Below are 17,437 nucleotides of genomic sequence, written 5' to 3'. Positions count from 1 at the left end.
AACCATATTCTAAGTTCAGTTGCATGAGTGTCAAAAAAAATAAAAATGTTCCCACTTAAATTCAAAGAAAAGTCGAAGCGATATGTATATTATCTTTTGTCTCATCAAATCTTAGACTTGTACGAAGTATTGATGGGTTTATGGAAGGATCAAACCTTTATAGTTTTTTTTTTAATTTACAAGTTAAAGGTTCTAAAACTTGTTACGAGTTGAAGCATCGGACCCCACAAAATTCATAAGTCAAGTTTAAATGTCCAAACTAAATAAAAATGTGGAACTTGCGCTATATTCATTCGTATTGACATGGAAAATGCGACATGACTTTGAATTAATAAAAGCTTGCAATCAAGAATTAAAGACCAATCGAAAGTTAAAAAGTAAAAAAAAAAGAGTCTAATCTAAGCGTAACTTGTAGTTGGTCAAATCTTGTCGACTAGCCTCCAAGCACTCTCTTTTCTGTTCCATACGAATTGAATCTTCAGGCGTTAATAAACTCATATTCTCATACAAGGATATCTCATCTTCCGTAGCTAAAATCTTGGCTTGAATATCCTCGACGTTCTTCTTAGCAGCGTCTAAAACAGCTTCAAGACCCTCTCGCTCTCCTTGTAAAGTTGCTAGCTTCCGCTTTACCTTCTTTAGCGATTTCTTGTTAGAAGAGACATGTTTTGCCTTCTCACATTCTTCTACTTTGAATAATTCGAGACGTTCTTTGGCATTAGAAAGCAGTTCCATCTTCCTATCTTCAGGCTCCTTGTCAACAAAATTAGAGTGTTCTTGGTCATAAGAAGTAGCATGATCAAAAAGAGAATCTACCAAGCTTTTTAATGCTGAAAGATATAGTAAATTCATCTCACTCATCTCCTTGAAAATCTCATAAATATCATCTTTGTAAGATGAAATATTGTTTAGAGAAGTTCTGGAAAGTTTTCTACAGATCTCTTCCCAAAGACCCAAGATGTACTTCCTTTTGTGATTAAACACCACACCTCTTCCTTCGAAGACAGACATAGCACCATTTATCTTGGGAAGAACTCGGGAAAGCTCATTTGAGTTAGGAGCCAACCCTTTTAAAGTTTGGCCAGGAGAAGTAGACGATGACTCTTGATCTTTCTCGATATATGAAATTGGTTTTGCCTTAGGTCTCAATATCGCGGTAGACTCTTCGCTAACTTGTGGCCTCTCACGCGGTGATCCTTGTAAATGTCCATCAGCATCAACCTACAAACGAAAGGGGAAGGTTAGCAAGGTCATTTTATTTATTTATTTATTTATTTTTTAAAAAATAAATAAATATATTTTAAAAAAAATTATATATATATATACCTTGTTACTCTGAATTGTCAATGATCTAGAAGGATTATCGACGCTTCGGACTTCTACAATTTCAGCCCCAGATAGTTCAATTCTTTGCCTCTTCCAACATCGATCCTTGCTAGTTTTGCTTGTTTCTTGAAGGGACAGTTTACTAGAGAACAGAAATTGGGGGGATTTCTCTTTATCGGTAGGAGTATGAACCAGTTCTTTCTTAGATGCCTTAGAAAAGTTAAGCTTCTTACTTTGATGTTGAGGAGCAAGTGGTGTCTTGACTTTTGAAAGTGTTTTCTCGATATCTTGACTTTTGTCTTCTAGAAGGGTAACAAATTCTGACCCAGCTTTTTCCACCATAACATCCAAATTATCCTCAAGAAACGTTCCATAAGACCTCTCCCACCAAGATGAATATTGGGTGGTATAAAGCTTCTTTGCGAAAGTTACCGCAGGAGGAAATGTCGCTTTAGACATAGTCACACGTGACACACAAATGCGCCAGTATCTAAGGCCTTCATCAAGTAACTCAACACGAATATCATTTTCTAAATAGCCAGGATTATCTTGATGGAAACCAAATTGACGACTAAATCGGTGCGGACTATATGGCTCAATGACAAAGGAACCTCCCCTCCTCAATGGAAGATAATTAAAACGAATGCTCATAAAATAAGCTTGATCCAACTCTGATGATTTTTCATCATCAATATAATAAGTTGGGTGAGGCCTACTAAGCATGGTTGCATTCCATACAATGTTCTCCCCCCGATGAACTCGCTTTCTTGCCTCGTCTTTGTCAAAATACTTTGCAGCACCTTCTCCAGAATATACCACCATTCGTGGTAGAGAAGGTCCACTAGTAAGCGGATAGTGTGTTTTGAGATAATAAGCAAGCCAACCATAGACATAGTGAATGGGAAAACAAACTCTTACATGGTCCAACTGTGAAGAATTTGAAATTTTATTTAAGCCATGATATATGCTTGTTAAAATTGGAATCGCAAGGCTAACCCTTTTACCGCTCGCCATTAAACTCACTATCTTGAAAGTCTCAGGTCGAATGAAATTGCCTTCTTCAGACGGAAGTACAAAGGCACATAACCAACATGACAAAAATGCTGTCAGATAAGTCTCATATTTCTGATGTTTCGCTCCAAGCTTAGAAAATACCATCTCTTGAGTAATTGACCATGTATTTATCTCAGTAGGTATTTCGCCTGTAGGATTATGAGTAGACGATAGACGCCGAGATTTCTTCTCTTTTCTTGGGGGAGCTAACTCATATTTGAGATCTTTCTTGCACCAAAATTGTATCCATTCATTGAAAGAGATTCCCATATTACCATGATTTTCCTCTTTAAGGTGATGAAAGGCAGCAAACATATATTCACAAGTTCGAGGAAGAAATCTTTCCCTCTTATCATTAAATCCTGTAAGTTCAGTGGAGTTTGGTATCACTTCTTCGTAAGGGTATCCGTTAATTGGCAAACCACCAAGAATATGCAAGTCCCAAAGAGATATGGATGTTTCCCCAGCAGATGTAAGTAATGTATTTGTTTGAGGGCACCAAGCCTCACAAAAGGCTTGTATAATATTGGAGTTCCGATCATAGGTAAAAAGAGAAGCAAATACAGCATCACGAATACAAGCACTGTTTAGAGTTTGCCCATTTTTGCTTAAGACATCTTCTGTCCATTCCCAGTACCCCGGAATGCAACGATATTCACCTTCAACCACAATATTGTCTCCCCAACGTAGTTCTTCTTGAATCATGCGGCGACCTAAATTTGAAAAGGTCTTCGCAACGTTCATACGATGAGGAATTGGTTTCTCAAGATACCATACTTTAGAGGTTTTATTAGATTTATGATTGTATTCAGATGTCCAACTTTTCATATAGAGTGTGTTTCTCAATTGTGGCCATGGATCAACATAACGACCAACAAAAGATTGTTGGACCAAAAACTTAGTCTCCATCGTACCACCCTCTGATCCAACAATGAGATATTCGAGTTTAGAAGATGGACAAGTATAATCCTTGAAGGAAACCATTGTTCAAACTGCAGAAAATAAGAAGTAAAGAAAAGTGTTAATGTTTATTTACAATAATGCACGAAAGAAGATAAAACTCAAAAAGAAGGTTGTTAAGAAGGGGCAAATAATTTAAGCATTCAGGACCTTATAACACCTTGAGTTTATCTTCAAGGCGGGAGCGTTACACGGTATTCTAGTAAATCTTCATGGTCAAGCATTCGGGGACCTTGTAACACCTTGAATTTATTTTCAAGGCGGGAGCGTTACAGTATTTTAGTAAAGCTTCATGGTTAAGCATTCGGGACCTTGTAACACCTTGAGGTTATCTTCAAGGCGGGAGCGTTACACGGTATTCTAGTAAAAGCTTCAAGTTGGTTAAGCATTCGGGACCTTGTAACACCTTGAATTTATTTTCAAAGCGGGAGCGTTACACGGTATTCTAGTAAAGCTTCATGGTCAAACATTCAGGACCTTGAAACACCTTGAGTTTATTTTCAAGGCGGGAGCATTACACGGTATCCTATTAAAGCTTCAAGTTGATCAAGCATTCGGGACCTAGTAACACCTTGAATTTATTTTTAAAGCAAGAGCGTTACACGGTATTCTAGTTTAGCCTCAAGTTGGTGATCTTTAAAGCGGAGAAGCTTCACACCTCAAAATCAAATTTTTGTGTGTTAAAATAGCTCTCCATTACATACCTTCCTATATATATATATATATATATATATATATATATATATATATATATATATATAAACCCAGGACCTGCAAACATATAAAAAAAATACATAAAGAAACACATACATGTAGGCTCGCGTATTGCACTTCGAAAATATTCTGCGAGAGAAAGAGAAGTTCGTGATGATTGACGTTGAGAATAAAAAATATGGTGGCCTCTATTTATAGATGTTAATATGGGTTATGGCGGTGGAGAAATCCATATTCTATACCAAATTGTAATTCTATTTTAGGTATTAATATGCCACTAAAAGAATTCATATTTTAATACCAATTATAGTTCCTGTTTGCTAAAAAAAAGGAAAGAAAAATATCCTAAGTAAGTATGACAGTACGGATTGAATAATTAAATAAATGTATTTATTTATTAAAAAAAATGGCTAAATAATCCTTTTCATGCCACAATTAGATTGTTTGCTTATTATCCTTTCTCCTACATCTAATTGACTAAGGATAATTGGAGGTTAGCAATATGATAGCTAAATATCATTTATATGTCTCAATTACGTTGGAGTGTATACCAATAAGCTAAAATACATGGTATATAAATATCGTGTACGTAATACTTCAAGCCTAGTCTCTAAAAGATAAAATATTTCGACAAGACTTGAAGCAGGGGGCATTTGTAATCATTTAAAATTTATTAAATATAAATTTATAAAATGATTCGGATTATGTTGAATTCATAAATATATTAATCCAAATAAATATTGTGGATTAGTATAATTGAGTTAAATATTTAAGTCCAATTAATATGGATTTAATTAAAGTCTAAATTAATTGATTTGGGCCACATTGAATGAACCCAATTTGTTAAGCCCAATCTCATCTCATTTTAGAGCCCATCTTGGCACCACGTGTGCAGATGATGTGGCATGCCAAGTCAAATAAGAAAACCAACAGAATCATGACATGTGTCAAAGATGACAAGCCCGCTCCATAAAGCCCAAATACCATGTCACTTCAATCTGATTGGCTGAACGGAATCCTATTCCAATTTTAACTCCTCTATTCTAAAACTATAAATAGGGGCCTCATAATTCAGAAAAGAGACAGAAAATTCTAAACAAGAAGCTAGAGAAACTCTGTGGTACAAACGCCATTTAATTCTCTACAAAGCTACAAGCTTAAGAATTCAAGCATTCAAGTTCAAGAACGATCAAGACCACCGAATTCAAGAACGAGCTCGAAGCCCTTGAGTTCAAATAAAAGTCAAGATCAAGATAAAGTTCAAGTTCAAGTTAATCGTAGATTCAAGAACAAGCTTTAAAGCCCTTGAATTTGTATTTGAAAAGGCGAATTCAGAGGAATTATAGAGATTGTAACACTCGCATTTGAAATAATAAAATCGATTGTTGCTATAATTTTCCGTTCTTGATTATTGTTTTCTCGACGCGAATTTTATTGTCTACAGTCTCATCATATAAGAACGAGTCTAGTAGAGTCTTGAGGAATGGTAGGGGGACGCCCTTACTTTTCTTTGAGAGGCAATAGGACATTAGGAAAATTCCATTCTTTCTTCTTTCGTGCTATTACTTGGATCCAATTGGTATCTAGGTGATACAAATTGGTATCTGACATCCTCACTCTATTTCGCAGATGGTTAGAACTAGAGCAACAACTGTGCCAACACCAACACCGGCAAGACAGGGTGCGTCTGAGCCAACCACTGGGGCTGTAGCTCGAGGAGGAGCAGTGGCAAGAGGTCGTGGTAGAGGTCGCAGGAGGACGCCCTCTAGAGGTAGAGGACAAACACCTGGTCCAGCTAGTAATAAGGCGATGACTCCTCCACCGACCGATGAGGTAGTGAGAGAGGGTGAAGAAGAGGAAAACAAGTAGGTTCAAGATGAGGAATTACCACCCCAGCCTACCCCAGAGATGATTAACCAGGTTCTTAGTTATCTTAGCGGGTTATCTGATCAGGGCCAGACACCTCCAGTGTTTTCTGCACCAGCACCTCAGGTTCCGGGAGTACAACATGCAGCTGTTGTGGCTCCCCGCATGGATGCCTCATTGGAAGTAGGCACGTTTCCTTGATTGACTACAGGGTCTATAATGACGAGTGATCAGCATGAACTTTTCACTAAATTCTTAAAGATGAAACCTCCAGTCTTCAATGGTGCTGAATCTGAGGATGCCTATGATTTTCTGGTTGATTTTCATGAGCTGCTACATAAGATGGACATAGTAGAACGATTCGGTGTTGAGTTTGTGACCTATCAGTTTCAGGGGAATGCCAAAATATGGTGGCTGTCGTATGTTGAGTGTCAACCAGCACAGGAACCACCTATGACTTGGGCATCATTCTCTAGCTTATTTATGGAGACGTATATACCCCGGAATTTGAGGGACAAGAGGAGAGATGAGTTCCTAAGTCTAGAGCAAGGCAGGATGTCTTTTACTGCTTATGAGGCCAAGTTTCGTGGACTATACAGGTATGCCATCCAACTTTACTTCAGTCCACAAGAGCGGATTTGCCGTTTTGTGAAGAGATTGAGGTCAGATTTGCAGATCCCAGCCTTACAGGTAGCTGCTGCAGCAAAATCCTTTCAAGAAGTGGTGGATTTTGTGATAGAGGTGGAGGGGGTGAAGCCAGACGATTTCACCATGGTGTCGACATTTAAGAAGTTCCGTAAGGGAGGTGAGTTTAGTGATTCTTACTCCAGAAGGTATAGTTCAGGAGGTTACCCAGCCCGACCTATTCAGTCTTCACTGCAGGCTGCATCTGGGTTTCCATCGCAGACCAGTTAGCATTTCTCTGAGTTTGGAGGTTATCCCCAGAATTCGTCGTTCTCACAGAGACCTATGCTTGACTTCAGAGATTGTTATGGATATGGAGAGACTGGACATATTAGGAGATATTGTCCAAAACAGAGTTACAGACCCCCAATAGTCAGAGGTAGAGGTGGTCATGGGAGAGGCCGCCATTTTGGAGGACGTGGTAGCCAAGGTAATGGTGGTCACCAAATCAGCCGGGGTGGCGGGCAAGCTGGAGCTACTGCAGCACAACATGGTAGGGACAACGGGCAGACAGGTGATAGGGCGCATTGTTATGCTTTCCCCGGGAGGTCTGAAGCAGAGACATCTGATGTTGTTATCACATGTAATCTTTTGGTCTGTGATTGCATGGCTTCTATATTATATGATCCTGGATCCACATTTTCATATGTATCTTCCTCATTTGCTACTGGTCTTGATTTACATTGTGATTTGCTTGACATGCCTATTCGTGTCTCTACTCCTGTGGGTGAGTCTGTGATAGTTGAGAAGGTGTATAGGTCTTGTCTTGTGACTTTTTTGGGGAACAATACTTATGTAGATTTGATTATTCTAGAGATGGTGGATTTCGATGTAATCCTGGGTATGACTTGGCTTTCTCCAAAATTTTCAATCTTAGATTGTAATGCTAAATTTGTGACATTGGCCAAGCCTGGGACAGATCCGCTAGTGTGGGAGGGTGACTATACTTCCACTGCAGTTCCTATCATCTCCTTTCTTCGTGCTAAGAGAATGGTTAGTAAGGTTTGTTTCGATTTTTTGGCACATCTTAGTGATGATACTTCCCAAGTACCTTCGATTGAGTCTGTCTCGATAGTCCGTGAGTTTCTGGATGTGTTTCCCGCAGACCTTCCTGGTATGCCACCGGATAGTGATATTGATTTTTGTATTGATGTAGAGCCGAGTAATCGCCCCATTTCCATACCCCCTTATAGAATGGCTCCAGCAGAGTTAAGGGAGTTAAAGGCCCAACTTCAGGAGTTGTTAGGTAAAGGTTTTATTAGGACAAGTGCATCCCCTTGGGGTTCTCCTGTTTTATTTGTGAAGAAGAAGGATGGAAGTTTTCGGATGTGCATAGACTACAGGCAACTGAATAAGGTAACTATTAAGAACAAGTATCCTATTCCTCGCATAGATGATTTGTTCGATCAGTTACAAGGTGCTTGTACCTTCTCAAAAATCGATTTGAGATCTGGTTATCATCAATTGAAAATACAGGCAGCAGATGTGCCAAAGACTGCTTTTCGAACCAGGTATGGGCATTATTCATTCTTAGTAATGTCTTTTGGGCTTATGAATGCCCCTGCTGCTTTCATGATCCTGATGAATGGGATTTTTAAGCCATATCTGGATCTCTTTTTCATTGTATTCATTGATGATATACTAATATACTCAAAGAGCAGGAAAGAACATGAGGAGCATTTGAGAATTGTATTGGAAGTATTGAGGGAGAAAAGGCTTTATGCCAAATTCTCCAAGTGTGAGTTTTGGCTAGATTCAGTGTCATTCTTGGGGAACGTAGTTTCTAAGGATGGAGTGATGGTGGATCCTTCTAAGATTGAAGCAGTGAAGAGTTGGGTAAGACTTACTAATGTTACAGAGGTAAGGAGCTTTGTTGGTTTAGCTAGCTACTACCGTCGATTTGTCAAGGGATTTTCTTCTGTTTCTTCCCAATTGACAAATTTGACTAAAAAAATTTTCCATTTGTATGGTCGGACGAATGTGAAGAAAGGTTCCAGAACCTCAAGACCTTGTTGACTACTGCACCAATTCTTACCTTGCCAGTGGAAGGTAAGAATTTCATTGTTTATTGTGATGCATCTTATTCTGGTTTGGGTGCAGTGCTAATGCAGGAGAGGAATGTAATTGCTTATGCATCGAGGCAATTAAAGGTGCATGAACGTAACTATCTGACCCATGATTTGGAGTTGGCTGCAGTTGTGTTTGCATTAAAGCAATGGAGACATTATCTATACGGGGTCAAGTGTGAAGTCTATACAGATCATCGTAGTTTACAGTATGTCTTTACTCAGAAAGATTTGAATTTGAGGCAAAGGAGGTGGATGGAACTACTAAAGGACTATGATATTACTATCTTATATCACCCAGGAAAAGCTAATGTTGTGGCAGATGCTTTAAGTAGAAAAGTAGAGAGCATGGGAAGTCTAGCCTACCTACAGGTTTCTAGACGCCCATTGGCTAGAGAGGTTCAGACTTTGGCTAATGACCTCATGAGGCTAGAAGTACTAGAGAAAGGAGGATTTTTGTCCTGTGTGGAGGCAAGATCTTCTTTTCTTGACAAGATTAAGGGAAGGCAGTTTGCTGATGAGAAGCTGAGTCGAATTCGGGAGATGGTATTACGAGGAGAGGCTAAAGAGGCAATAATTGATGAGGAAGACGTTTTGAGAATTAAGGGGAGGGTATGTGTGCCCCGTGTTGATGATTTGATTCACACTATTCTTACAGAGGCTCATAGTTCAAGGTATTCTATACATCTTGGTGCAACCAACATGTATCGTGACCTAAAGCAACATTTTTGGTGGAGTAGGATGAAGCGTGACATTGCTGATTTTGTTTCCCAATGCCCGAATTATCAGCATGTAAAGTATGAATACCAGAGGCCCGGAGGAACACTTCAGAAAATGCCCATTACTGAATGGAAATGGGAAAGAATTGCAATGGATTTTGTGGTTGGTCTTCCAAAGACATTGGGTAAGTTTGATTCTATTTGGGTAATTGTTGACAGATTAACTAAGTCTGCTCACTTCATTCCGGTTAAGGTGACTTACAATGCAGAGAAGTTAGCCAAACTCTATATCTCAGAAATTGTTCGATTGCATGGAGTTCCACATTCCATCATATCAAATAGAGGTACGCAATTTACTTCTAAGTTTTGGAGAACATTGCATGCTGAATTAGGTACTAGGTTGGATCTTAGTACTACATTTCACCCTCAGACCGATGGTCAGTCTGAGCGAACGTTTGAGGTTTTGGAGGATATGCTTCGTGCATGTGTGATAGAATTTGGTGGTCATTTGGATAACTTCTTACCCTTAGCAGAGTTTTCATACAATAATAGCTATCACTCAAGTATTTATATGGCCCCATTTGAGGCATTGTATGGGAGGAGATGTAGGTCTCCCATTGGTTGGTTTGATGCATTTGAGGTGAGACCATGGGGTACCGATCTTTTGAGGGAATCGTTAGATAAAGTAAAATTCATTCAGGAGAAGCTTCTAACAGCTCAGAACATGCAGAAAGAATATGCAGATCGAATGGTTAGGGACTTGGATTTTATGGAGGGTGAACAAGTCTTGCTGAAGGTTTCACCCATGAAAGGGGTGATACGGTTTGGTAAGCGAGGTAAGCTTAGTCCAAGGTATATTGGTCCATTTGAAGTTCTGAAGCGCGTGGGGAGGTGGCTTATGAATTGGCATTGCCTCCAGGACTCTCAGGAGTGCACCCGGTATTTCATGTGTCTTTGCTGAAAAAATACCATGGGGATGAAAACTACATTATTCGTTGGGATTCAGTTCTTCTTGATGAGAATTTGTCTTATGAGGAGAAGCCTGTTGCTATTTTAGATAGAGAAGTCCGCAAGTTGAGATCAAAGGAGATTGCATCCATCAAGGTTCAGTGGAAGAATCGACCAGTTGAAGAGTCCACTTGGGAGAATGAGGCTGATATGCAAGAAAGATATCCACATCTTTTTACAGATTCAGGTACTCTTTCTCGCCCTTGTTTTTCTTCTTGTGATCTATTCGAGGACGAACGATGGGTAAATTGGTATCTATTGTAACAACCTGTTTAGTCAGTTCGAGCAGTAGAATTATTTTGATAAAAACTGGTTGAGTCGACGGATCACGCGACGGACCGTCATGTCCACGACGGACCGTGATGGACTCCGTCGTCCCATACTTGTGTAATTTCTTCTGCTGCTCTCCTCATTACCCTCAACGACAGGTAGGACAAACCGTCATAGGCACAACGGTCCATCGAGCGTCTTCGTTCCAAAACACTTCAACTCTGAAATCTGGGTACTAAGATCGACTCTCTGAACTTCACGATGGAACTGCAGCATGGACCGTCGTAGATACCACGGACCGTCACAAACCTCTTTACTGAATTTAACTCTCTGAACTTTGTGACGGACCTGCAGGACGGATCGTCATAGACACGACGGACCATCACAAGTTGCGTAACTCCGACTTGGTCAGACTTTCGCTAAAAGTTTTAAAGGGGTGTTTCGGACTATTCATGATTATAATCATGAAATTAGTGGGGTAAGTTTAATAATTTATTTAGTTGGGGGTTAAAGGAGATAACTTTAAAATAAATAGTGGGTTACTTTTATCACCTTTTATAATTGATTATATGATTATTAGGGTAAAAAGAATCTGAAAGGGAAAAAGAAAAAGAACAGAAAGGGGAACGAACGAGCGAGAGAGAAAGAACGAAGAGGAAAGCAAAAAGGCATTGGGGAAGTGGCTTGCTTGATCACAATTCTTCGGTGGAGGTAGGTTATGGTTTATTTCTATTTGATAGATAAACTCTAAATAGCGATTGATATGTATTGAGTGATATTGTCATGTCTCCTATGTACTTGATGGTGTGGTTGTATGTTTTGATTGTGTGGTTTGTGGTTGGCCTAAAATTATGAAACTGCTGAATCTTCAATCTTAAATCCTCTCTATTAAGATGACGTCTTGACATAAAGAAGGCTTGATGAACTAAAACAATGAGATAAATGGAGCAGAGTGTCACATTCCGACACGTAGTATTAAGGGATCGGAGTGTCACGTTCTGACACGTAGTATTAGGGGATCAGAGTGTCACGTTCCGACACGTAGAATTAGGGGATCGGAGTGTCACGTTCCGACACAGTAGTAATAATGGATCGGGTGTCACGTTCTGACACGGTAGTATTAGGGGATCGGAGTGTCACGTACCGACACGATAATAATAAAGAGAAGTAATCTTGAATTATGTTAATATACTCAAATTCGAAGAACCTATTTCCCAAATGAGTATGGTGTGGAGGCTTAAGTCCTCCTAGGTGTGCTTGGTGTTGTTGCCAATGGTTCTCATACTTGTTGTTGTCACCTGCTAAGTATTGTAGTTGATTTTATATTATTATTCAGTATACATTGCTTTCTATTTTGAGTTGGCCGATGATACCTACTCAGTACGTGTTCCTTGTACTGACCCCTACTTGTAATTTTCTTCTTTGTTATTTGTGGAATGCAGCAAGCGTGCCATCGACCTCAACTCGCCCTCAACTCTAGCCAATCTTCAGCATATCAGATTTCATGGTGAGCTATTGTTCCTAGCTCGGACTGGATTCTCTCATTCACGTCTTGATGTCCTTGAAGTTCGGACATGGACCATCTGCTTACTTATTTTAGCTTCTTAAATACTCTTAGATTTAGAAATTTGAGGATAGATGTTCTTGGTGTGATGACTTCCAGATTTTGGGGATAATAATTGATAAACTTTAGAAGCTTATTTATTGGTTATATTAATAAGTTTTGGGTCTTCCGTATTATATTTTGTTCATTCGGTGGAAATATTGGTAAATGTTGGGGTTTAGATTTGTTGGTTCGCTCACATAGGAGGATAAGTGCGGGTGCCACTCGCGGCTCGTTTTGGGTCGTGACAGGATTAAAGTTCTAAACATATGCATAAAAAGTAAAAATTACATCATAGGTATAGTATAATTTTTTGCCAATGAGGGCCGGGTTGAAAACCTGATGCCGCCGACTAAATTTGCTTGTGCCTTCCAATTGTCACACCATTTAATTATTACTCCATTCTCCATCTTAGAAAACAGTCGAGAATTAGAAGAGGCCAATTTATCTATTACATTGAACACCTATATTAAAACAACAATAGGTTACAATTAGCAATCAGTCAACATCATAACTCACTATTTCATCGATTACAAGTAAAAATGCCAAACAAGTTTCACTTTCAAGTGTCACTAATGCATTAAAAATAACAGTAATCTTTAAGTATTGCAGAATACAAATTATGATACATGCTATTCAAACCAAGTCATCCATCCAATCAACATCTTATTCTAGATTTTAAACCGACATTCAACTCATTAAGTCAATCGAACTTATCTTGATGCTCCATTTCGACCATATTTCTTGCACATGAATTCATTTGAAATATGTTATCTCCAAAGTTCTAGCACTGAAATGAGTTGAGTTACAATTTTTTTTATAAAAATTCACGAGCATTTCTTGCTACTTTTATAACATTAACCCATCCCTCAAAGAAAGTTAAGAGTTGAGTTCAGATCTATCAGTGTCAAGTATGCGTCTTCATATTTACAAAGGAAATGAATGAACTTGTTTGAGTTGTCTTCGCAATTAAGCTCTGCTTAGAACCAAATTTAGAAACTCTTATTGCTGACGAACTTTATTTAATGAAGATATTGTTCAGAACCAGATTTACAATTTCTCCTACATTTATTAGCTCATTGCTACCCATATTTGTGTGATCATCTCATACTTGAATCACCTCACCTCACAATTCATATCTATTTCTACCATTAAGTTCCATACAACGAACATGATTAAATTCAATGGCATGAGTATGAAGGTGTCGCTTTTCAACTTTCAAAGTAAACTTTGTAAGTTAAAATTGATGATCAGACATATCCTATCCTTCATTGTGGCATATTCCATCATTTTGACGAGTCAAATTCGAATCTAGGTTCATAATTTAGCATTATTATAATTATCAAAGAGATTATCCTTAGAACGTTTAGTGAAGCCTCTTTTCAAGAAATTTCATTATCTTCTATTGTTGAAAAAATCCTCCATATGATAATTAACTTTGAGTTTTATAAAAGTTATAACTTGTCTTTCGAATAACTACCATATATAATAAATGTAAGATGAAGTGCTTTACCTCACCATACCAAATGTCAATGGTATACTCATGTTGGAGCTAGCACAAAATAAGCATTATTATCCACGTTTAAATCATTTGCACCTCCCTATCCTATGTATTTGATTTTTATGATACTTTGTCATGTCCCTTGAATCGTGTGTTTAAAATCATCTTTTCCTAGAAAGGAGTTGCAATTGAAATAGCTGAGGCTGTTACTGGTGCTCTAAATGGGGAACTTTCTGCTACTACTTAGAATGCTTTGATGGTTCCTCCTAAGGCAAGCTATAGCACTATGTACTTATTTTCTCTTTTAGGTTTCCACACATACGAAGGAAAGAGATAATGAAATTCCTGCTTTTGTAATCAAGTTTTGCCCGAGTTGGCTCCTTATGTTGTGCTTGCTGAAAAACTTAGTAGATTAAGGTTCATAATTTAGCATTATTATAATTATCAATGAGATTTTCTTTAGGAAGTTTAGTGACCAATTTTCAAGAAATTTCACTATCTTCTTTTCTTGAAAGAAACCTTTTATGTTAATCAACTTTGAATTTTATAAAGGTTAATTACAACTTGCCGTTCAAACAACTACCATATAAAATAAATGCAATTTGTACCAAAATTAGTGAAAAAGATGAACATAATTACCTCATCATACCACAATTTTAAAACCTTATACAATCTTTTGTTTATAAGTAAGAATTTGCAGTCAAAGTCTTTGTTGGGACTTTCAGTTGCATTTCATTAAATGTTTGAAAAGATCAACATTTCTTTTACGATAATTGAAATGACCTCCCATGTTTCATCAATAATCTATTAAAGTTCAATGATGTTAATGAAATTAGTGGATTTTATATGTAGTCTAACCTGTTTTTTTTCTAAAGGTTGCTTAAGCATGTATATTACGCTAAGGAAAAGACGCAATAAGAAATTGAATAGAACTATCGAAGCATCACATATAACATATAAAAGTGAATTGTGATAAAATAATACATGTTATGAACAATAAATTATATTTTTCCATAGTTGTTGTAGCCTAGGAGTGTCCTTGTATATTGCACTAAGAAGTTCTTATCTCCGTATCCAAATCTCCACAACCCCACTTTTACTTGTTGACAACTATCTTGTCTTTCATTAGATACTCTTATTCATAAGAAGAGTAATAGTTTCTCAAATTCATCGTTTAGTAAAATTTGTCTAATGCTAAACGCAAAGAAAGTAAATTCTACATTGAAATATCACCATCCCTCACGTCTTATATTTCAATCATTGGTGCACCAAATTATTAACTTGTGTTATTAAACTTATGCATCTTTGTTCTTTCTATAATATCCTGCTTACCACCATTCAATTAGCGCTGCTTCTTATATCATCAACATTATTTCAGGGGGCACTCGACTTAGTCCCTTAGTCCAATTACGATATATTGTAATAAAGGTATACCTCAAGTGTTAATTATTATGTATCCTAAAATTCAAAGAAATTCACGTAGTATACTATTCTCTAAAGGATCAATATGTAATTATAAATAAAGATTGCAATTGCATACAAAAGTTTTGACTTTGACCATGAAATTGAGAATATATAAGACAAAACAATAATGACATCAACTTTAGACATGAAAAGAACAGGGAGAAATTTGAAATAAAAAGCTAGATACGAGTAATTTTAAAATAAAAGGAAGTGAACTTATAGGATGAATAGAGAGACTATAAATATTTGCATAATGTTTTACAACACCCTTGACCAATTGAAGAATAGCAATGTGATTAAATCTCTATTTTCTTACAAAAATGTTCTATTAGCAATTATACTTATGAGCTACTTGCATCCTACTTCTTACATATGTTACTGTCCGGGGATATTCGAGCAACATATGATAAACTGAATTTACTTTTGAAAAACGATGTAACATAATGAAAAGAGGAAATTAAATATCTTACTTGTTCTGAGTCGAATGAATGTCGATCCACATCTTATTATTTAAAAAAGCAGTACAAAATATCCTGAAGAATATGACGAAGAATAGTAAATTAATTTCTTTGAAATGCAACAGATTAACCTAAAAGAACAAAATATACGTAAGTTTTTGATGAATAGAAAAGAATTAGGAATTGTCGAAGAACTTACCCAAATTAAATGAATTAGAAGAGTAGAACAAGGTCGAAACGAAAAATTGGTAAGAAATTATCGGAAAGAATAGGAAGCGTTAAAATATTATTTAAAGCCTGAATGGAAATTTCTAAAGAAAATAGTTTGGCATTTATATTTAATAGTTTTGCCACGTGGAAAGAACTTTGGGACAAGTATAATTATAACAAAAATTAAATTAAAAATTATTATGTAAATATCATCACATTATATCTCGAAATCCATCGATTCTGGTTCTTCATCTTTCTTTTTTCACACTCCTACTGTTGGTAAAGGAGATCCACTTGTCCTATTTTTTTGATTGAAAACCTTTGTGGCATTTTTAGCTCATTATTGATGTTTTCTTCTTTGCATCTAATTTTACTTTCTTGATAAAATATCAATGTAAGATTAGATTTCTAAAACAAACGGTTAACAAGGTATGAAAAATTATGTGGATTAGTGTAGATGGAACTTTTTTATGATACAAGTCCACTCACTTTCCCTGAAACTCCAAACAATTCCTTCTTTCTCTTATATTCCTATCCCTCTATCTCTAACTATATTGTTTCCTCCAAAATTATAAAAATGTTTGTCCATTTATTGTTTTCTATAAAATATTTTCATCAAATTTACACCCTTCATTATATCTGGGAACAAAACTACATAGTAATTGAAAGAGAGAACCCAAAATTCTAAGAAATTGGGCGATTGATTTATATTAATTATAACTACAGTGTGATTTTTCGAATTGAGGGACATGTTCATATGGTCTTCAACAACAATCTTAATATGACTGAAGAAGAAAACATTGAGAAACTTAAAAGAAAAAACATATCTTGTATAACTATAGAAAATAAAATTTATGAAAGAAAAGTCATACCTTGTATTACTGAAAATGGAAAAGATCTTTTTAATTTGTTCTTTTTTTGGTCAAGAAAAGAGAAGAGATTCTTGATGATTAGGAATGGAAAAAAAAAGGTCCACGTCCTTCTAGAAATCCATTCTAATAGCTACGGCATATATATATATATATATATATATATATATATATATATATATATATATGCGTATGTATGTATGTATGTATATATTGGTAAAATTAATTTTAAAAATAAAAAATTATTAAGAAATTTTCAAATAAACATGATAAGGAATAATAATAGAATATTACATGCTCCAGTGATTATTTTTAACATTGTATCAAACAATAAATTCGAATTAAATAATTAATGTAATGATATTTTTTTTTTTGAAAATCATCAAGAGAGTAAAGTAAAATTTTGAGTCTCAATATATTAACAATCTTCATAAATTATATGAAGATAGAGTCTATTGATCCATCTATTGATCAATTTTGAATATATTTTAAATTTTTTTGTAAGGTGTTTAGGAAATAAAAATAATGACCTACTTTTAAAATATATTTTTTATATATTGAAACTTAATTTTATTTGTTTATTTAATTTCAATGTAATATATATTATTAATTTATGATCACGCTTATTTCTTTTCATGTATATTAATTAGAGCCAAAATAAAAGTG

The 17,437-nt window shown here is 36.3% G+C and overlaps 1 protein-coding gene across 1 annotated transcript; it reads right to left on the bottom strand.

The window, feature by feature from the left end:
* Window positions 1-240: 240 nt before the first annotated feature.
* Window positions 241-16,899, bottom strand: LOC104646291 (uncharacterized). Its single transcript, XM_069294907.1, has 5 exons — window positions 16,775-16,899; window positions 15,705-15,767; window positions 12,609-12,733; window positions 1,327-3,371; window positions 241-1,221 (listed from the first exon to the last, which is right to left on the bottom strand). Exons 4-5 carry the CDS (start codon window positions 3,361-3,363, stop codon window positions 394-396), a joined length of 2,865 nt encoding a protein of 954 aa, XP_069151008.1. The 5' UTR covers window positions 3,364-3,371; window positions 12,609-12,733; window positions 15,705-15,767; window positions 16,775-16,899; the 3' UTR covers window positions 241-393.
* Window positions 16,900-17,437: the final 538 nt, after the last annotated feature.

Source organism: Solanum lycopersicum, chromosome 3 (genome assembly GCF_036512215.1).
Source record: "Solanum lycopersicum chromosome 3, SLM_r2.1".
NCBI lineage: Eukaryota > Viridiplantae > Streptophyta > Magnoliopsida > Solanales > Solanaceae > Solanum > Solanum lycopersicum.
This window is presented reverse-complemented; position numbering and strand designations above follow the sequence as displayed.

Coding starts and splice junctions, on each gene's coding strand:
- LOC104646291 (XM_069294907.1), bottom strand. CDS start 3,363: ATGGTTTCCTTCAAGGATTATACTTGTCCATCTTCTAAACTCGAATAT. Junction 1,222..1,326: donor TGACAATTCAGAGTAACAAG/GTATATATATAT, acceptor TTTCGTTTGTAG/GTTGATGCTGATGGACATTT.